The 22,085-nt window shown below is 35.7% G+C and overlaps 1 protein-coding gene across 1 annotated transcript in view; it reads left to right on the top strand.

Annotated features, from left to right (window-relative positions):
- Positions 1–22,085, top strand: part of LOC143438000 (cytochrome P450 3A13-like) — a 98,140-nt gene that overhangs the window by 32,727 nt on the left and 43,328 nt on the right. The window contains 7 exon segments of the mRNA XM_076923415.1: positions 306–419; positions 726–814; positions 1,429–1,577; positions 7,722–7,849; positions 8,593–8,662; positions 15,496–15,656; positions 18,078–18,304. Of these exon segments, the coding sequence (XP_076779530.1) occupies positions 306–419; positions 726–814; positions 1,429–1,577; positions 7,722–7,849; positions 8,593–8,662; positions 15,496–15,656; positions 18,078–18,304 (938 nt within the window).

Genomic DNA, 22,085 nt, shown 5'->3' with positions numbered 1-22,085 from the left:
CAGGTGGTCACAGAAACCAAAAGAGGGCATCAGATACCAAGAACTAGAATTACTGTTAGCTGTGAACCACCAAATGGGTGTGCTAAGAATTGAACCAGGGTCCTCTGCAAGAAGAGCACTAAGCCACTAAGCCACTGGTCCAGCCCGTTTGAGGCACTTTTTGTTGAGAGACTTGGATGAACTATGCCATCTAGAAGAGGGTTACTAGCAATGGTAAGGAATATTGTCTATTTTATATATTTTTTACAACCAGTAAGATAAATAAAATAATGAAAGTTAAATATCTATTTTTCTTGGTATTGTAGTCTCTCGGTCCAGGAGGAATTTTGAAAAAGAATGTCTTAAGAATTAAGAATGAAGAATGGAAGAGAATCCGATCATTGCTTTCTCCAGCCTTCACTAGTGGAAAACTAAAGGAGGTAAGAAATAAAGGATGTTTTGTTATAGATGTAATTTATTCTATCCGAGAACAGGGAGAAGCAATATTAAACTCTTCAAAGACATGGGGTTTTTTTTGTGCATTACATTGCTAAGAACGGTCTTTATATGTTTTACTTTGTTGCTGTTCTTATTGTTACCGTTTCCTTTCTTGGTGTTTGTTTCAGGGAATGTTGGTCTTATACCTCCTGTAAAAATGTGACTCTCTTTTCATAATTTCAAAAGTCTTGTCTGGGAAACTCAGATGTTGACATATACCAACAAAGTGTGTTGTATTTTGTAATTAGATGTTCCCCATCATGCAACACTATGGAGATGTGCTGGTGAAAAATTTAAGTCTGGAAGTAGAGAAAGGAAAGCTCATTGCCATGAAAGAGTGAGTAGTGATGCATGTATTGCCTGGGGCTCTGTCTTTTCTTGAGTACTCCCCCCACACACCTTTAAAGTACCTAAGCTAATTCTAGACACAGAATAAGGAAGAAGTATGATGTTACCCAGTTATCAAACATGTATTAAGAAACACCTCCGAGATTAACTTGGGAAAGTCTTCCTCTTGTGTACACAAAACAAAATTAGATTAGCTATTGTTGTCTCTTATTTTAGAAGACAAGTTCAATAGTTTAGAAAGAAAGATGAAAATTTAGGTAAGCTACAGCTGTCAAAATTAAGAAATGTGTGAAGAGAATATTTTAGGTTCATCAGAGGCTGTTATTTTGGCATGAATATTACAGTCTATAATTTTGAACAATCTAAAATTCAAGTTGTGCTGAGGGTCTTAAAAATACCAACAAAAAACCAAATTTCTTCTCCCTCTATTTAATCAAGCTGAAGAGGGATAACTTTCTGGAAATTATGTGGGTAGTAAAATCATGTTGAATTTGAAGATACCACAGTAGTAAACACATGCTGCACTAATCATACTGAAGACAAATTGTTCCATAGCTCAGGATTGTGTTGATCACATATTAAATTCCTTGTCTTTCTACTCAGCATTTTTGGTGCCTACAGCTTGGATGTGATCATTAGCACCTCATTTGGAGTCAAGGTGGATGTCCTCAACAATCCTCAGGATCCTTTTTTGAACAACGTCAGGAAGCTTTTTAAATTTAGCCTTTTCAATCCATTAATTTTTTCTATGGGTATGTAGTCAACTTTTCAACTATATTAAGATTTAGTCTTACTGTAACTAGAATACAAAGTACAATATTCTTCATAGCATATCCACATGCAATTAATTCTCCTCCCTTCTTGCTTTCACCACTATGATCTTGTTCTATTTCCCCACTTTGTACTTTCATATCACATGTGGTTATCTATCATTGCTACATACTTCGTTGTTTTGGATAATTTTATTAGATGGCTATGTGATTTCTGTCTTTGAGCCATCAATGTCATGATTTATATTTATTCGTTTACACATATTAATCATTTCTCTATCTCTTAAATAAAATTTAAGTTTATCTCATCTACTTTCAGTGTTTGCCTGTTAATTGTGTTCGGGATAGTACATTTAAGAGTAAGTATAGAAGTCACTATTATGTTGCAGAGTTTATTCTGTGACACTATATCTAGTATTTGTTTTGTGAAATTAAGTTCACTTTATTGATACATAAACATTTAGAGTTTCAGTGTCATATGAATAATATTTCCCTTAAAGTGCATAAAGTGATCTATATGCTTGTAATTGGTTTTGGTTTGATACCAGAATATTAATGTTTGCTCATTCCCTATGTTGATATTTGATGGTTGGATATATTTCTTGGAAACAGCAAAACAAATTATGATTGCCAATATAATCTGCTAGTCTGTGTATTGTTTGTTTGTTTGTAGACAGGTTCATTATCTTGGCTGGCTGTTAACTAGCTATGTAGACCAGATTGGTTGAAACTCATAATGATCTTCCTGCCTGTGGCTCCTGACTTCTGTGGTTAAAGGATGCATAACTACTTTTAGCCTTAGTCGGTATACATTGCTAAAGGAATTGAAACAATTTATTTTCATGATTCTTACTGAAAGGTATGCACTGGATATTCTCATTTTACTGAATGACTTCTTCTGGCCTTGTTTTGGCCCTCTTTTTTAAACAACTGCCTTAGCAGTTTTAAGACATTTTCCCCCTCTCACTCCTGGCTGCATTTACCTTTTTCTTCAGTCAAAATTGTTCTTTCCATTATGTAATACAAGCAGGTTTCATTGTGAATAATTCTTTAGGCAATTCATTAGGCTGACATAACATAGTTTTTTATTCTCTTTTGATTATAATCAATAATTTTGATATATTAATATTTTTCAACAGCTCCTACATTTTAAACATGATATATATCTTTCAAAGATCCCCTGTCTTTTTTGTTTACCATGAAAAAGACAGGAGTCATGCTGATGGACATCTTTTAATGTATGAGTTACCCTTCCTTTTGTACCTTCCAGTACAAAACATAGACAGACAGTCTATGTTACTAAGAAAGAAGAAAGGATATACAAAAATGTTCAAAATAGAAATTACATAAGCTATGAAAATTGAGAAACTGCGCTGATGTCCTACATTGACCTTGGATATGATAGAAATGAGAAATAGCTGTAGAGGTAAATGACAATGCAGTGGAGCTCTTACATTATTGAATTATCCTATTGTTCTATCTAGAATATCAAGTACTATACTAAAGAGCTATGGAGAGTGTGGACAGACATGCCTTTTCCCTGATTTAGTAAAATTGCTTTAAATTTCTCTCCCTTTAATTTGATGTTAGCTTTTGGCTTGCTGTATATTGTCTTTATTGTGTTTATGTAAGTGCCTTGAATCCCTGATCACTCCAAGACTTTTAACATGAAGGGGTATTTAATTTTGTCAAAGGGTTTTTCACCATCTAATGAGATGATCATAATCATGTAGTTTTTTTCCTCCATTTGTTATAAAATAAATCACATTGATGGGTTTTCTGTATTGAACTACGTCTGAATCCCTGGGATGTATCGTACTTGATCATGGTGAATGATATATTCTTGAATTTGGTTTGTGAATATTCTATTGAGTATTTTTTGCATCGGTGTTCATAGGAAATTTTGGTCTGAGATTCCCTTTATTTGTTGGCTCTTGGTGTGGTGTAGATATCAGGGTGACTGTGTCCACAAAGAATGAGTTTGGCAATATTCCTTTTGTTTAGTTTATGAAATAGTTTGAGGAGTTTTGATGTTAACAGATATTGAAAGTTTGGTAATCTCTTCACTAAAGCCATCTTTCCTGGGATTTTTCAATTGAGAAACTTTCAATGACAGCTTCTTTTCCCTAGGAGTTATAGGACTATTTTGTTTACCTGCTCTTGATTTAAGTTTGATAAGTGGTATCTATTTAGTAAATCATCCATTTTGTTTAGATTTTCCTATTTTGTGGAACACGGGTTTTTTGGGTAATACCTAATGATTCTTTAAGTTTCCTCAGTGCCTGCTCTTATGTTTTCTTTTTCATTTTGTTAACCTGAGCACTATTTTTCTGCCTTTTAGTAGGTTTGGCTAACAGCTTCTCAATCTTGTTGATTTTCTCAAAGAACCAGATCTTGATTTCATTGATTATTTGTATTGTTCTGTTTGTTTCTAATTGGTTGATTTAAGTCCTAAGGTTGAATGCTTTCTGCCATCTATTCCTCTTGAGTGTGCTTGCTTCTTTTTGTTTTAGGACTTTGTTGAGTTGCTAGTATGAGATCTCACATATATCTTTATGAAGGAACATAGTGCTATGGCATTTCCTCTTAGCCCTACTTTCATTGTTTGTGTATGTTGTGCCTTCATTTTCATTGATTTCTAGATAGCTTTGATTTATTTCTCCTTTGACACAGTTGTCATTGAGTAGAGAGTTCTTCAGTTCCCATGAGTTTATAGGCATTCTATTGTTGATGAATCCAGTTTTAATCCATGGTGACCTGATGATATACAAAGTGTTACTTTAATCTAATGGTATCTGTCTAGGCTTCCTTTTTACTGAGTACATGGTGACTTTGAAGAAGATTCTTTGACTTGCTTAGAAGAAATGCTAAAATCTTGTGTTTGGGTGAAATGTTATGTAGATATCTGTTGGTTCCCTTTGATTCATCCCATCTGTTATGTTCACTGTATCTCTGTTACTGGATCACTTTAACTTCTGTTTTGATGACCTGTCCATTGATGAGAGTGGGGTGTTGAAGTCTCCCACTATTAAGGTGTGAGGTTCAATGTGTGATCTAAAATTTAGTAATGTTTCTTTTATGAACATGGATACCCTTGCATTTGTCACATAGATAGAATTGAGACAACATCCTGGTAGATCTTTCCTTTAATAAGTATGAAGTGTCTTTCCTATTCTAGTTTGATTAATTTTGGCTGAAAGTCTATTTTATTAGATATTAGAATAGCATCTACAGCTAGTTTCTTGTGTTTGTTTGCTTGATTATATCTTTCCAGCCACTTATGGAGGGTTAGTGACTATTGCTTTTGCCTAAGTGTGTTTCTTGTATGTGGCAGAATGATTGATCCCATTTTCACAACACTCTGTTAGCCTATGTCTTTTTATTGGCAAATTGAGTTCATTTATATTGAAAGAGATTAATAACCAATGATTGTTAGTTCCTGTTATTTTTATATTGATAGTGTGTGTGTGTGTGTGTGTGTGTGTGTGTGTGTGTGTGTGTGTGTAGAAAAGGATTCTCCTCTTTTAGTTTTGCTGGTATGAAATTAATATTTTTTGTGTTTTCTTGGGTGTAGTTAGCCTCATTCAATTGGAAGTTTCTTTCTAGTATCTACTGTAGTGCTAGATTACTGGAAAAATATTGTTTAAATTTGGTTTTGTTGTGGAATATATTGGTTTCTCTAACTATGGTGATTGAAGGTTTTGCTGAATATAGTAATCTGGGCTGAAACCGGTCTTCTCTTGGGGTCTGATTAACATCTGTCCAGACCCTTCTGGCTTTTAGAATCATTGTTGAGAAATCAGGTCTTATTCTGTTAGGTCTCCCTTTATATGTTTGTTGGCCTTTATTCCTTGCAGCTTTCAATATTCTTTCTTTGCTCTGTATATTTAGTGTTTTCATTATTTTGGGGCATGAGGATTTTCTTTTCTGGTCTAATTTATTTAGTGTTCTGTAAGCTTCTTGTGTCTTTGTAGCCATCCCTTTCTTTAAGTTAGAGAAATTTTCTTCTGTGAGTTTATTGAACATAATTTCTGGTGTTTTGAGATAGGAAATCTCCTTCTTCTATTCCTCCTATTCTTAGGCTTTCTCTTTTCATAATATTCAAGATATCCTGGATGTTTTGTGTCTGGAAGTTTTCAGATTTGACATTTTCTTTGACTTGTATATCAATTTCTTCTATTGTATCTTCTATGCCTGAATGTGTCTTTTTCATCTTGTACATTCTGTTGGTGATGCTTGTATCTGTGTCCCTGTTCCCTTTCTAGGTTTTCTCTCTCCAGGATTGCCTCGGTTTTTTTGTTTTTGTTAGTGCTTCTAATTCCATTTTCAGGCCTTGAACAGTTTTATTCATTTCCTTTACCAGTTTGTATTTTCCTGTATTTCTTTAAGGGATTTATTTATTTCCTCTTTAAAGGTTTCTGTCAACCTCATAAGATTAGATTTAAGGTCATTTTCTTTTTGTTAGAGTGTGATAGAATATCCAGAGCAGCTATAGAATATCTGAATTCCAGTAGTGCCATATTATCCTGGATTTTCTTTTCTTTATTTTCTTTTTAAAGATTTGTTTATTTTATGTATATGAGTATACTGTCACTCTCTTCAGACACACCAAAAGAGGGCACCAGATCCCATACAAATGGTTATAAGCCACCATCTGGTTGCTGGGATTTGAACTCAGAAACTCTAGAAGACCAGTCAGTGCTCTTGACCACTGATCCATCTCTCCAGCCTCAATCCTGGCTTTTCTTGAGTGTATTCTTACTCTAGCCTTTAGCCATCTAGTTGTCCCTGGTGGCCTGGCCTGATAGTCCCTGCTGGCCTTTGTGACTGCATTTATAGCTTGCATTTCCAGCTTGAACCAGATGGCTTCAGGCCTCCATGGGTAATATAGTAAACCAGAAGGTGAGAAACAGAGGAAATAACTGTGGGGCTTTTCTAAGTGTTGTTTTCTTGCTAAAAATCTCACATTGACCTTGTTTGATGTATTAGATATGAGTATGCATAAGTAAAGGGATAATATTGTGTTAAGTGTGTTGGGAAATATGTTTGAGACCAGAAATAGTGCAACAGAAGCAGGAATATTACAATCCTTGACTATCTCACCTACTATCACGTTTCTTCTTCAAATCCAAGGATAGATGAAGCTTCATGATAGGATACTTAGCTACCAAGTATAAGGATATGAAAATCTTCACCAACACTGTAGTTGTTTCTTAATTTTTTAATAGATTCTGAATAATAATCACATCTTCTCTCAAATGACTGTTTCTTGGCCTCAAATTCCAGAACACCTGACTACAATGTATCTTTATTCATTTTTTGTGTATAAATATTGTACCATAAAAATATAAACTTTGTTTGTGATTCTAATACCTGAATAGAACTGATACTAAAGTGAGTAAGGTTTCATTGCCCTTTTTCTGAAAGTAATAAGAACTAGTTCAACCCTCAATATCTGGGTTAGTTCTTTGTTTCTATTGGCAATTTTCATAAAGTTAAGGGTATTCTTTGCTATTCTTAATTATCTGAGAACATTAGTTAGGAAAAATGTTAAATTTTCCCTAAAGAAATTTTCATAATAATCCATTTTTTGATTGTTTGTACAATTTGATGTTATTGTGTCTTGTGCCTTATCGGATAACATGTATGTTGCTACATAACAAGATTCATTTCATGATTCTACATTCAGATGGTAAATGTTTTGTTGATAAGGTCAATTATGGCACTTTTAAGTCATGTTTCTATACAAGATTCCTTTTCAAAAAAATGTTGTGATTTTAGGAACAGGGCAGTAGAAGCATCCAGATTCAGTTTTTCACTTTTAACTAATTTTCTAAGTTTTAGAAACTCATGTGAAAAGTTGGTATGAATTGTCTTTTAAATATTTCATAAAACTCTACCATGAATCTTTCTGGAGCAGAATTCTTCTTAGTGAGTGTGTGTCTTTATTTAAAATTTAATTAATTTTAGGTATGATAGACTATGTGTTATAATTATATTCATCTCTACCACAATATTTCCTGATGTTTTATTTCACCTAAATTATTGAATTTTGCCGTTATTAAATAAAATAACTGTAGAAAATTTAAATTTGTAATTGATTATACTTTTTTCTTTTCTTTATAGCAATCTTTCCATTTCTTACCCATATATATAACATACTAAACATCTCCATATTTCCAAGTGATGCTATAACATTTTTTACAAAATTTATAGAGAAGACTAAAAACGATCGACTTGAAAATAGACAAGAGGTAACATATGACAAAATTTATTTCAATTCAAAGGCAATGATGTCAAAAGTCACACATTTCCTAGAGAAAACCTTATTCAAATATTTGCTGAATTTAGTGTTTTCAGTTTAAGTTGTGGCATGCCTAAACCTTGGGCAGTTTGACCATGGATATGGCAAATTGTACAACCAAGTTTTGCCTAATCCAACCCATATGCTAGACTAGGGATGTTGGCTGAAAAAAATTGTTAGCGGGAGGATATCAAGGAGTCTGTCTGAGATGTCACCAGATATTTTCTGGTATTCTGGGGTCTGGAGTATTTGTAGGTAATCATGTAAAACCCAGCAATTAGAGCCACAAACAGCAGTCAATAATTATGCAATGTGGGTTAAGAATATGTCAAGGAAATGACAGATTGACGTACTCTGTGTGCAGAATTTCTTTCTAAACAAGTGTCTATGACAGGAGAAGGAACTATAGTCATTCATCTAGAGGCTTGTGCTCAGCAAGTACAGATGCTCATAATCAGAGAAGGCAATGAGAAAAAAGTGGTTGGGCATGGCAGCATGGTACTGGAACATAGTACACTCCTTGTTCTTTAATGTCTAATGATGACTGTTTTGTTTTACTAGTGATTCAGGAAGCAGTAGCTATATTCCAGCCTTAAACAAGTTATAGCCTCATAAGAGTGTTTAAGTCCATTAAATTTCCATTTTCAAGCTCCCAAACACATATCTGACTTTGATATTTCTGTTTGCTTTCAGAACCCAGTAGATTTTCTTCAGCTGATGATGAACTCCCAAAATTCCAAAAATGTAGAGAATTCCCACAAAGGTAACTAAGAATACATTAGGATCTAAAAAATATGCACAGAAGATGGGGCTGGTTCTGAACATATAAAAAGGTATCCAAGTAGAGAAGGCAGCCTGTTAAATTCCAGGAAAACAGACATGTGGTGTTATACGCACCAACTTAAGGAACTTTCTAAAAATACACAGTATAAAAATGCTCATATTCTGATGATTACTGTGCCTTCTATGACAGAGAAACTGCCTGCATGAAATCTCAAAAACCTAGCTACCTAACAAATGCTTGATTAGTTCCAAAACCAGTTGATGTCCCTAATAGAGGGGGAAAATCTCATCTATAGATAACAAACTACAGGGATAATGAGTCTTTCTCAAGAATGAGAGTCCTGAATCCAATATCTAGATTTCAGATCTAGAAACAAATATATGCAGATAAAACTGAGAGAATTCATTGGGTAATATGTTTATGATTATTCATTTTTTGTGTATGTTACAATGATTCTCAAGAAAGTGGAGGCCATAGATTTGGAAATATGTGAAATGGGAAGAATAAGAGAGAAGGTGAGGACTAGAGAAAAGATATACTTAAATATTAAATTTATAGTAATCTTAAAGCCATTTGTAAGCATGACTTTCTTAGCCCAAAACTCTTCTATGATGCATGCATTACCTACATCAGCCAAATGCAGTTTCTCAGCCTCATGAAGAGCCATTGAATTAGAAACTTCTCCTGGAAATCTGCTTCTATGACATCCAATCAGGAGGTACAGTGTCCAAATAACAACATTCACTTTGGTTCACATGGCATAAGTGTCACTAGACAGCTTTTTCTTCAGTCTCTGCTCCACTCTTTGTCCATGTATTTCCTTTAGTAAGAAGCAATTCTGGATTAAAAATTTTGAGATGGGTGGGTGGGCCCATTCCTCAACTGAGGGCCATGCCTAACCTCTGAATATGATCTCAATGGGTTCTTTCTACCATTTGTAAGGTATTTCAACTAATGTCATTCCTGTGGAGTCCTGAGAGGCTCTAGCTTTTCTGGCATTTGTAACTTTCTGGTTGCTACCCCTAGTTCTCCATCCCCATTGTGAAATATCTCTGTTCAATTTACTGACCCTCTCTTCATCTCCTCCATCTCCTTCCATAACCAGTTATTCTTCTATTTTCACCTCTCTATTTTCTTCCTCCCAGGTTCCTTCTACCATTTACTTCCCTTGATTAATTTGTTCCCCCTTCCAGGTAAAACTGACAACTCTTTGGTCTTCCTCTTGATCTTCCTGTGGTCCATGAGTTGTATTGTGTGTATTCCATGCTCTTTGTCTAATATTCTCTTGTCAGTGAGTATATACCATGTGTGTTCTTTTGTGACTGGGTTTCCTCACTCAGGATGATATTTTCTAGATCCATCCATTTGCCTGTGAATTTTATGAAGTCATTGTTTTTAACAGCTGAGAAGTATTTCATTGGGTAAATGTATAACATTTTCTGTATCCAGTCCTCTCTTGAGGAACATCTGGGTTGTTTCCAGCTTCTGGCTATTATAAATACAGCTGCTATAAACATAGTGGAGGATATGTTCTTATTACATATAGGAACATCTTCTGGGTCTATGCCCAGGAGTGGTATAGTTGGGTTCTCAGGTAGTACAATATCCAACATTCTGAGAAACAACCAGACTGATTTCTAGAATGGTTGTACCAGCTTGAAGTCACGGCAGCAATGGAGGAGTGTTCCTGTTTTTCCACATCCTTGCCAGCATCTGATATCACCTGAGTTTTTTATCTTAGCCATTCTGACTGGTATGAGGTAGAATCTCAGGGTTGTTTTGATTTGCACTTCCCTGATGACTAAGTATGTTGGACATTTCTTTAGGTGCTTTTTGACCTTTTGAGTTTCCTCAGTTGAGAAGTCTTTGTTTAGCTCTATACCACATTTTTAATAAAATTATTTGATTGCCTGGAGTCTAACTTCTTAAGTTCTTTCTAGTATTGGATATTAGCCCTCTATGGAATGTGGGATTAATAAAGATATTATCCTAATCTGTTGGTGGTCATTTTGTCCTATTGTCAGTGTCCTTTACCTTACAGAAGCATTGTAATTTTATGAGTTCCCCTTTGTCAATTCTTGATTTTACAGCATAAACCATTGGTGTTCTGTTCAGGATCAATTCCCCTGTATCCATGTGCTCAAGACTCTTCTCCATTTTCTCTTCTATTAGTTTCAGGGTATCTGGTTTTATGTGGAGATCCTTGATCCACTTGGACTTGAGCTTTGTACAAGGAGATAAGAATGGATCATTTTGCATTCTTCTACATGCTGACCTCCAGTTGAACCAGCACCATATGTTGATCATTTCATCTAATAAAATGATCATGTTTTTTCTCTGATTTTGTTTATATAGTTGTGGGTTTCTATTCCAGACAGTTTCCCACAAAGATCTCTGGCCCAGACAGGGGCTGGAGTCCAGGCCAAGGGACTAGAGTAGAAGCAGGGAGGGGGAATCACCTCCATTGCCTCCACTGCTGCCTCTACCCTGAGTCTCCTCTGTTGCCACACAGATGCTTCCAGGTTCTACACTGAGGGTCAACTGGTTCTCTGCACTTAGCTTGTCCGGGCTGGGCTGGTGAGAAGCTGGCTAGCTAGCAAGGAGGGGAGGGTCCTAAAGGTGCTTCAAGAGAGCAGATCTCTTCCCAACTGTTACAGCTTTTGCAACAGAAACTCTCAGACAATGGAATGATTCTCCCATACCTTTACTTCTCCCAAATAGGGTTCTTATATACAGTTTTGGGGTTGGTTAGGATCTAACAGCAGATAATCCCTATTGCCTTGTCTGATAGCTTGTAGATACCTCATCCACATGTGGGAGAGCCTCCGGCATTGTTCCTATGTGGATGATGGCCAGAGACCTCTCTGTGGGAGGGTCTGTGGAGGTCTGAAGCTATGTTAAAGGAACCAAGGGCCTACGAACAAGGCCAAACACCTACCATCTCATTAGGGTCCAGGGTTTGAGGCCTGTGCTCAAACAGGTGCCCAGCTGCTTCTCACAAGACACTGCCCCACATATAGTAGATTATGCAGATGGATTTTCTTATATTTAACCATCCCTGTATCCTTGGGATAAAGCCTACTTGATTGTGGTGAATGATCATTTTGATATGTTCTTGGAGAATTGTATTGAATTGTATTGAATATATTAATATTCATAAAGGAAATTTGTCTGAAGTTCACTTTCTTTAGTGGGTCTTTGTGTGGTTTTGGTACCAGTGTAATTGTGGCTTTATAGAAAGAATTAGGTAGAGTTCCTTCTGTTTTTATGGAATAGTTTAAAAAGTATTGGTATTAAGTATTCTTGGAAAGTCTCATAGACTTCTGGACTAAACCCATCTGCTCCTGCACTTTTGTTGGATGGGAGACATTTAATGACTGATGCTATTTCTTAGGGGTTATGGGGATGTTTAAATGGTTTATCTTGTAACTGGTATCTGTCTAAAAATGTCTGGTTCATCCAGATTTCTAGTCTTGTTGAGTAGAAGCTTTTGTAGTAGGATCTGATGATTAATTTGAATTTACTCAGTTTCTGATGTTATGTATCCCTTTTCATTTCTGATTTTGTTAATTTGGATACTGACTCTGTGTCCTCTGGTTAGTCTGGCAAAGGATTAATTTATGTTGTTGATTTTCTCAACAAACCAGCTCTGGATTTTCTTGATTCTTTGTATACTTCCTACAGTCGACTCCTCTTGGAAATATTTGCTTTTTTTTAATTCTAGAGCTTTCAGGTATGCTCTTAAGCTACTACTGTATTCTCTCTCCAGTTTCTTTTTGGAGGCACTCAGAACTATGAGTTTTTCTCTTAGCACTGCTTTCATTGTGTCCCATAATTTTCGGTATGTTGTGCCTTCATTTTCATTAAATTCCAAAGAGTCTTTAATTTCTTTCTTTATTTCTTCCTTGACCAAGTTAACATTGAGTAGAGTTTGTTCAGCTTGTATGTGTTTTGGGGCCTTTTGTCATTTTCATTGTTATTGAAAACCAGCCATAGTCTGTAGTGATCTGATAGGATGTATGGGATTATTTCAATCTTTTTGTATCTGTTGAGGCCTGATTTTTGACTGATTATGTGATCAACTTTGGAGAAGATTCCATGCGGTGCTGAGAAAAAGGTATATTCTTTTGGTTTAGAATGAAATGTTCTATAGATATCTGTTAAATCCATTTGGTCCATAACTTCTTTAGTTTCACTATGTCTCTGCTTAGTTTATGTTTCAATGATCTGTCCATTGATGAGACCAAGGTGTTGTAGTGTCCCACTATTATTGTGTGAGGTGAAATGTGCGCTGAGAGTTTTTTTTAATGAATGTGGATGTCCTTGCATTTGGAGCATAAGTGTTCAAAACTGAGAGTTCATCTTGGTATATATATATATATATATATATATATATATATATATATATATATATATATATATATATATTTGTTCAGCTTGTATGTGTTTTGTATATATATATAATGAGTACATAACTTTTTTTCATAACTTTTGGTTGAAAGTTGATGTTATCCAATATTAAAATGGCTATTCCAACTTGTTTCCTGAGACCATTTACTTGAAAATTTGTTTTCCTGTCTTTTACTCTGAGGTGGAGTCTGTCTTTGTCACTGAGATTTATTTCCTGTATGCAGTAAAATGCTGGATCTTGTTTACATATTCAGTCTGCTAATCTATGTTTTTCATTGGGGAATTTAGTCCATTCATGTTAAGAGATATTAAGAAATAGTGATTGTTGCTTCTTGTTATTTTTGTTGTTAGAGATGGAATTATGTTTATGTGGCTATCTTCTTTTAGGTTGTTGAAAGAAGATTGCTTTCTTGCTTTTTCTAGGGTGCCCTACTTTTGTTGGAGTTTTCCAAGTATTATTTTTTGTAAGGCTGAATTTCTGGAAAGACATTGTGTAAATTTACATTTTTTTCATGGAATATTCTGGTTTTCCATGTATGTTAATTGAGAGTGTTGCTGGTTATAGTAGCTTAGGTTGGCATTTGTATCCCTAGACACATATGTCCAGAATCTTATGGCTTTTAGAGTCTCTGTTGATAAGTCTATTGTAATTCTGATAGATCTGCCTTTATATAAGACTTGGACTTTTTCCCTTACAGATTTTGATAATTTTCTTTGTTCTGTCTATTTAGTGTTTTGATTACAATGTGACAGTAAGATTTTCACTTCTGGTTCAATCTATTTGGTGTTCTGTGTGCTTCCTGTACATTTATAGCCATCTTTTTCTTTAGGTTAAGGGAGATTTCTTCTATGATTTTGTTGAAGATGTTTTCTAGCCCTTTGATCTGTGATTCTTCACCCTCTTCTATTTCTATTAACCTTAGGTTTGATCTTTTGATCATTATGTCCTGAATTTCCTGGATGTTTTGGGTTAGGCCCTTTTTACATTAAAGTGTATTTGACAAATGTATCGATATTTTCTATGGTGTCATTTACACCTGAAATTCTCTCTTCTATCTCTTGTATTCTGGTGGTGACATTTGCATCAGTAGCTCTTGATCTATTTTCTAATTATTTTAAGTATTTTCCTTCTTTTATGTTTTTTTTGTTCCCATCACCTGTTTGATTATATTTTTCTGCATTTCTTTAAGAGATTTGTTTCTTTGTTACAGGCTTCTACCTATTTGGCTGTGATTTCCTGTATTTCTTTCAGGGAGTTATTTATATCCTCCTTAAAGGCCTCTATTATTTTGAGATGCAATTTTAGGTCATTATCTTTCTTTGCAGGTATTTTAGGGTATCCAGGGCTTGCTGTGGAGGAAGAACTGGGTTGTGACAGAGTCCAAATTGCATTGGTTTCTGTTGTTTATAATCCTGCACTTGCCTTGAGCTATCCGGTTATCTCTGGTGTTACCTGGACTGTGTGTTTCTTACCATAGCTGGTCTCCTTGGAAGCAGGCAGAGCTCTGTTATCTGGGTTAGAACAGGTCTGTCTCCTTGGAGGTAGGCAGTGTTGTCTTTAGTTAAAGTGGGCTTCCTCTGTCTCTGGTTAGAGCAGACCTTCTGTGTCCCTGGTTACTGAGAACCTCCTAGAAGACATGCAGACTGTGTCCCTGGTTGCTACAGACCTGCTGGAAGGCAGATAGGTTGTGTCCTTGGTTAAACTGGACCCCCTGGGATGCTCAAAGGCTGTAGCATTTAGGCAAGTATCAGTTCTCTGAACTGACCTGGGTGTGAAAGTTGACCAGAAGGAAAGTGGAGCTTTGTCTTTGGTTATTGTGGACCTTTTAGAAGGCACACTGGCTGTAGCATGTGTGGTAAGAAATAGACCAGAAGGAAGGTGGAGCATGAGGGCAGATAGGAAAGTGGGTAGGTTCCACATCACCTGTGTTTTGTGGTTGTCCCAGCTGGCAAGCATATTTAGGCAAGATTCTCACCTGTGTTTTTGCTTACTGCAGACCTGGGAGTCACACAAGCTATAATGAGTGTGCAGGTATCTAGCAACTGATTTGACCTACATCTCACACCATAAGTGTACCTTTGCCAAGCATCTGATTGTGCTCAATATCCCAGTTCTTCATTATTCTATTTTCTTTGCAGCTTTACAGAGTGTGGCACATTGGTACCTTGCTTATCACTACACTTAGTATCCTATGTTATGGTTCATGCTTCTCTGATAATTACAATGTACAATGTACAATATTTTTATATTTATCCTGGTGCCCATTTACTTTATGTTCTCATAGAAAACTGCCTTACACATGACTGATAATGTTTTTCCCAAATTATAGACAGAAGTGGTTTCAACTTGGCCGTCTTCCCGAGTTGATCCATTATACCTGACATGTCAAATTTTGTTTTAGCTCTCTCTGATATAGAGATTGTGGCTCAATCAATCTCATTTATTATGGCTGGCTATGAGGGTACAAGCAATGCTCTTTCCTTTACTATGTATACACTGGCCACTCATCCTGATGTCCAGAAGAAACTCCAGCATGAAATTGATGCAGTTCTTCCCAATAATGTGAGTAGATAGCATATGAAGAAAGTAAAAGATAAAAATTCACCAAGAAACATTTATTCCACATATATTATTGAAAATAAATAGAGCAAACATTATTTATTATACCAATCAGTAGTGATGATCTAAGTGCAGAAGAAAAGAGATGCAAGACAATAATGTTCATAGAGAAAATTAATCATTGTACTTTTCAATGATCCTCTAATATCTAATTTATCTTGCCAAAATGACACATTTCAAAAGCATGCATAAAATCTCTAGACTTTAAGTATAATCATTTAACAATCGTCTTTTTAAATTTTACTTAATTTATATAACTGTTTTGCCTGAATGTATATACATCATCATGTATATGCTTAGAGCCTGAGGTGACCAGAATTGTACAACAGATTCCCTAAAACTAGATCTCTAGTAATTACAATTCATCATTTTCAACTGGGAAATAACTGTTTGTCCTTTGCAAGAGAAAACAGTGCTCTTTATCACTGAGGAATCCCTCTAGACTCTCAGTGACCTGACAGCTGCATTATTACTGAGAATGTTTTGACATGAATATTGACAATGGTACCTTGTCTTTTAAAAACATTTTTATTGTATTTTTTTAAAAAAACAAATATATAGACACAGAAGATGCTACAGAAGAAAGGAAGAAAAACACTAGCTCACAGATCAAGGAGTAGTAAATATCTGAAGATGTACAACAATCTACCACATATTTGTTTTTATATTTTTATATTGAAATAGATTCTCATCTTATTTTATACATTCGGAATACAGTTTCTCCTCCATCCACTTCTCAAATCTCCCCCACCTTCTTCCTCTTGCTCAAATTTTCTCTCTGTCTCTCTGTCTCTCTCTGTCTCTCTGTCTCTCTCTCTGTCTCTCTCTGTCTCTCTCTCTCTCTCTCTCTCTCTCTCTCTCTCTCTCTCTCTCTAGAAAACAGTAGGTCTCTAAGAAATAACAACCAAATGTGACAGAACAAGATACAGTAAATAAAATCAGCCATGGTACTTTTTCTTCTCTAAGTTGGGTAACTATTCTCTCCATTACTCCTTTCTCCAATCATAACATTAGATATGGACATATGGCAGCTTCCAATCTAAATTCTTCACCTCTACATTATGGTAGTTCCAGTGTCCCATGAAGTAATAACAACATATCATATAAGCTGTCTTCATATCTCTACCTAAAACTGATTGAGTGTGAGGTACCTAAACTCTGTGACTGTCTAGTTGTCAGGGAGAACACAAAGCATCATCAGGTCTCACATTCACCTTCTGTTCTTGCTTTATTTTGTCTTATGGCAAATGCCATGACCAAAACCAACTATGTGGAGAAAACCACTCATTCCAGCTTACATTTTTGATGACAATCTATCATTGAGGAAATTAAACCAGGAATCCAAGGAGAGAACTTGTAGGCAGGAATGCTTGCCACTCCACATAGCATTTCTTCTGACCAGAGAACTCGCTCACAGCCAAATAAGCACTGAAGAAACCGTGAAGAATGGTGATTACTCTCTGGCCCACTCACTGAACTATCATTATATAACTGTTTTCACATACCCCAATATAATCTGCTCATAAAATAATGCTACTTGCAGTTGTCTGGGCCCAGCCACACCAATCAAGACAATCTAAAAAACAACCCTGCCAGACATTTCCACAAACCTATTTAATCTACTAATCTTTAATCTCTCAGTTGAGACATCCTTTTCAGCTAACTCTAGGCTGTGAGATGTTGAAAGTTAAAGATTTATTAGAACATTATGTAAAGCAAGAAGAAGAAGGTTGTTTTAGCAACTAAGCATAGAGTTGAATGGACTTTTTAGTAGAAGAGAAGTTTAATGCTCAATTATTGTCCAATTTTACCTTATTTTAGCATGATGGGTTTCAAAAAGAAAAGATCATACTGAAGTTATTTCACTATATTATCACAGGTGATTCCTGTATAATATAACATTAATCTTAATAATAGGTTTTACACACTATGAGTTCTCATTAGAAAGGCTTGCTATAGTATTTTTAATTAGAATTTGTCACTGTCTGCATTATATTTCCTTGGTCTGCATTTGTGGCCTCTCTATAAAAAGTTATGATGCCCTTTGTAGCAGATTTATGTTGAACAAGATAGTTATAATATGGCACTCATTATGACTGAAGAGAAAAGAAGTTTAAAGAAAAACTGATGACTTGTGTCCTAGAGAGAAGTTTATCTGAATATCCCCCATACTCACTTCACCATGCATTTCAATGGCCCTTTAGCTGGTCAAAACATGACTGTTGCAAATATAACATATCAGTGGTAAATTCACCCATTTATCTGCGTTGAATGTGGAATTTTTAACAACTTAAAAGTGCTGTATACATTGACATGAAAGTTAATTTCAGTTATCAAATCAAATATCTATGTTCCTCTTCACAGGCACCTGCCACTTACAATGACTTGGTACACATAGAGTATCTGGACATGGTAATCAATGAAATTCTGAGACTATATCCAGTTGGTGCCAGAATTTCCAGACTCAGTAAGAAAGACACTAAAATCAGTGGTGTGTTCATTCCTAAAAATACAGAAGTAGCTGTACCTATCTTTATTCTTCACCGAGATCCAGAATACTGGACAGAACCTGAGAAATTCAACCCTGAAAGGTATGAGGACTCTGTGAATGGGAAGATACTCAGAATCATGATTCTTTAAGCACATTAAGATGTATATTACAGTAAGCACACAGATACTAAGTATCTTATCTTAAATGAATGTTTGAATTTAGAATGTTCTTACTACAAAGATATAGTTATTATTTCAAAAAGCTACAGGGATTTTAGTTGAACAAAAAAATGACATTTCTAAATTGTTTTACTTTGTTTTAGTCTTAAAACGTTAATACAAATTTCTATAATACAGTGATATTATTGTACACATTTCTAAGTATGGGTAGATATTTAAAAATTAGAAAAGCACCAAGTTTCTCCAGTTTTTGTAAATTCAGGTTACTTTCTATGATTTATCAACACTAATTTTTAAAACATGCTTGTGTGATGTATGCATGTATGTGTATTAGTATGTGACAGAGAGAGCAAGCACCATTTCAATGATAAGAAAATTAGTGTTTTATTAAAGTTGTAATATTTATGTTTCTTCAAAGTTGTTCTTAATGCTAGAAGAACTCTCTAGACACATGCCAAAATACAGGATACATTTCTTCAATTGAATTGAATTACACATTTTTGCATTTAGAAGTTGCAGAAAGTCAAACTTTTGTTAGTTCAAGCAGCCTCGCTGAGGATGACTGTGAATACACCTCCTCTTTGTGTTGTCTCTGTCGGCTACATGGGGACTGCTCCTTCACACTCATTCAGTGCATGAATCCTTCCAAAGCCAATTAATCTATTCCCTAGAAAGTTGATATGTTCATTCTTTTTGTGAGATTTTATTTAGTATGTGCATAGTGTTCTGCTTGCATGTCATAAGAGGATGCAAGTGTTGTGAGCCATCATGTGGTTGTTGAGAATTGAACTTGGGACCTCTGAAAACCCAGTCTGAGCTCTCAACCTCTGAGCCATTCTCACCATTCTTAAATATGGAGCAGGTTCATTTGTAAGGAAAGTAATAAGCATTCTGTAGGAATTGTATACAGCATGGAAATAGTTGATAAGTTGATATTGTTGTCCCACTAATACAAATATAGATAATAGTTTTTCTTAATTTTATAACTTTTGAGATTTTAATTTAAGTATAACATTTCTTCTTACCCTTCCTCCAGCCAAAAGTTTCTGTACATCCCTACCCACATTTTTTCAAGTTCAAGGCCTGTTTTTGCATAAATTTTTATTGCTTGTATGTAGGTATATGTCTATACATATATATTAATGCAAGTAACCTGCCCAGTCAGTGTAATGCTACTTATGTGAAAAAGGTATTTTAAGATATAAGTAGTTGAATTAGTAGTTGAGGCAAATAATTTAGCGTATACTATACTGTAACTTTCATAAAGTTTTTGATGCCTAAGACCTTGTATTCTTATTCATGTCTCTGGCTAAGGCAGTCTACATGTAGTGCTCATTAGAGGAGTGAAATAGAGTTGACTTATTCCTGTTTCCTGTGTAGGTGACTTCTGTGTTACCCACCAATCCTACCTCCTGTAGATTGGTGTCTTGAAACAGGTGTCATTTATTGAACAATTCTATGTGCTTTCAACCCAATGTCATGTGATCAGTGAACATCAGTGAGGAAAGTCCACAGTGAGGAAAGGAAAAGTTAAAAACATTAAGGTTATAATCCAACATATGATATAAAATGTCTACAGAAGAATTCTAACATTTCTTACGTTTGTGTGTAATCTTCCCTAATGATATTCACTAAATTCAACTTGCACATGCATTCCAAAACAACCTTCCTCTGAAGCCAATGCTGTTCTGTATAATATCCCTGAGAAATTGTTTCACAGTCATCCCTGATGCTTAAGAACTGTCATAGAACAGATGTTTATTAGGCTTCCAGAATATTTCTAGAATCAGCATTTTTAATTATAATCAAATGCAAAATTACATTTTAAAATTGTTTTTGCTTTTCTTCTTCTTTTTTAAATTCTTTAATCCTTTTTTACAATCCAGTCTTCATTCTCTTCCTGGCCTGCCCCCAGTCCCTCCCCATCCCACACTCCTTGATCCATCTCCAAGAGGATGTACCCACCCCAACCAATCTTTTCCTGCTAGGCCTCCCCACTCACTGGGGCCTCACATCTCTCAAGGGTTAGGTGCATCTCCTCTCACTGAGGCCAGGCCAAGCAGTCTTCTGTTGTATATTTGTCAGGGGCCTCATATCAGATGGTATATGCTGCTGGGTTGGTGGGTCAGTGTCTGATAGATATTGGGGGTCCAGGTCAGTTGAGGCTGCTGATTTTAGTTGAGCATGGGATGGATGTTACATTTTGTAGTTTATCTCCTAATGGAAAAGATGGAGACAAAAGTTAGTGATAAGGGAGTAGAAAAGCAGCAAGTTGCTAGTACGGGTTCACTTCTTCATTTGGGGCTTCCAGACACCAGCTTTATACAAGGCTAGAATGAAGGGAACAAAGTTTATCCAGGAAGGTGCATCAGAAAGATTCTGGTCTGGCTGTTAGTACAGGAAAAAACAGCCTTCTCCCAGGTTTTCAGTGAAACATCTATCTTTATTTGTGGGGTAACAAGGGCTAATATAAACCTTGGGTAATAGGTAGGAGTTTCAGGGTGAGCATACATTATTGTCTGTAGCTGAGATGCATAATTTTCATGAAGAGAATTTCCAGGTGATTGCTGGACATGTCCTTGTGGTAAGGGAAGAGGATAAACCTGAAATTTGGCCGCCACATTCTGTGACTACTCCAAAGGTGCTGGAGGTGGGGAAAACAAGGCTATGTGCACTAGAACCTGCAGGCCCCAAAACAGGGATGGAGTGATCCTTACTCTTGCCTGTCTCAAGATGACCTTGTCAGGGTTTGGACATGCCTCATCCTCACCTTGTCTCTAGGCCAGTTTCCCCAGTCACGGGACTCAAATAATGTATGGTGTGTGTTCTTGTAAACTACTTCATTGATGACTCTTGCATGAGGGAGTGAAAAATCAAATGTTTTGTTAAAGGATCTTAATGAGGCAAAAGGATTCCTGAAAGGAAAGGAATAATGAAGAAGAGGACACAGATTATGCTGAGTAGACTAAAACAATGGCAGGAAGGGAAGAAAGGAGAGTGAGAAGATGAGAGAATGAAATAGAAACAGTTCATTCATAACATGCATCTTATTCTTCATCCTCAATGAATGAATCCCAAATCAGATCTCAGGACAGTTCCTTCCTCCTTTACATCTTTGTGATGTTTAGACACAGGGAAACTAGACTTCTTGAATATTTTAAAGGCGTTAAATGTTTAAAACCACATTTGATTTCAATGAGCATCCACCGCACTTCACCTTAACACTGGGAGCTTCCTTACTTTAAAGTTGTACAAAGAACCTTTGACTTCCAAATCCCATAATAAATTAACTCCACCATGTTTGGAATAGTGAACAAACTGAATTCCTGTGTATGATTCTGACTGAGGGCTATAAGTGAAACCTGCAAATATGTCACTATGTGTGCTTCTTGTTTCATTATTTGTGTTCTTGCTCAATTGTGACACCAGGTTCAGCAAGGAGAATAAGGACAGAATCAATCCTTATGTATACATGCCTTTTGGGAATGGTCCTAGAAACTGCATTGGCATGAGGTTCGCTCTCATTAACATGAAGCTTGCTGTTGTCAAAATCTTGCAGAAGTTCTCTGTGCAGCCTTGTGAGGAAACAGAGGTGAGACAGAATATATTCATTTTTGAAATAAGTTTGTTTTTTATTCTAACACATTTTCATAAACATGGGAATATATATTCCACCTATAGATATATGTACATATATACATA

This window comes from Arvicanthis niloticus, chromosome 24 (genome assembly GCF_011762505.2).
Source record: "Arvicanthis niloticus isolate mArvNil1 chromosome 24, mArvNil1.pat.X, whole genome shotgun sequence".
NCBI classification, from domain to species: Eukaryota; Metazoa; Chordata; class Mammalia; order Rodentia; family Muridae; genus Arvicanthis; species Arvicanthis niloticus.
The sequence above is the reverse complement of the archived record's forward strand: the minus strand, read 5'-3'. Positions and strand labels throughout refer to the sequence as shown.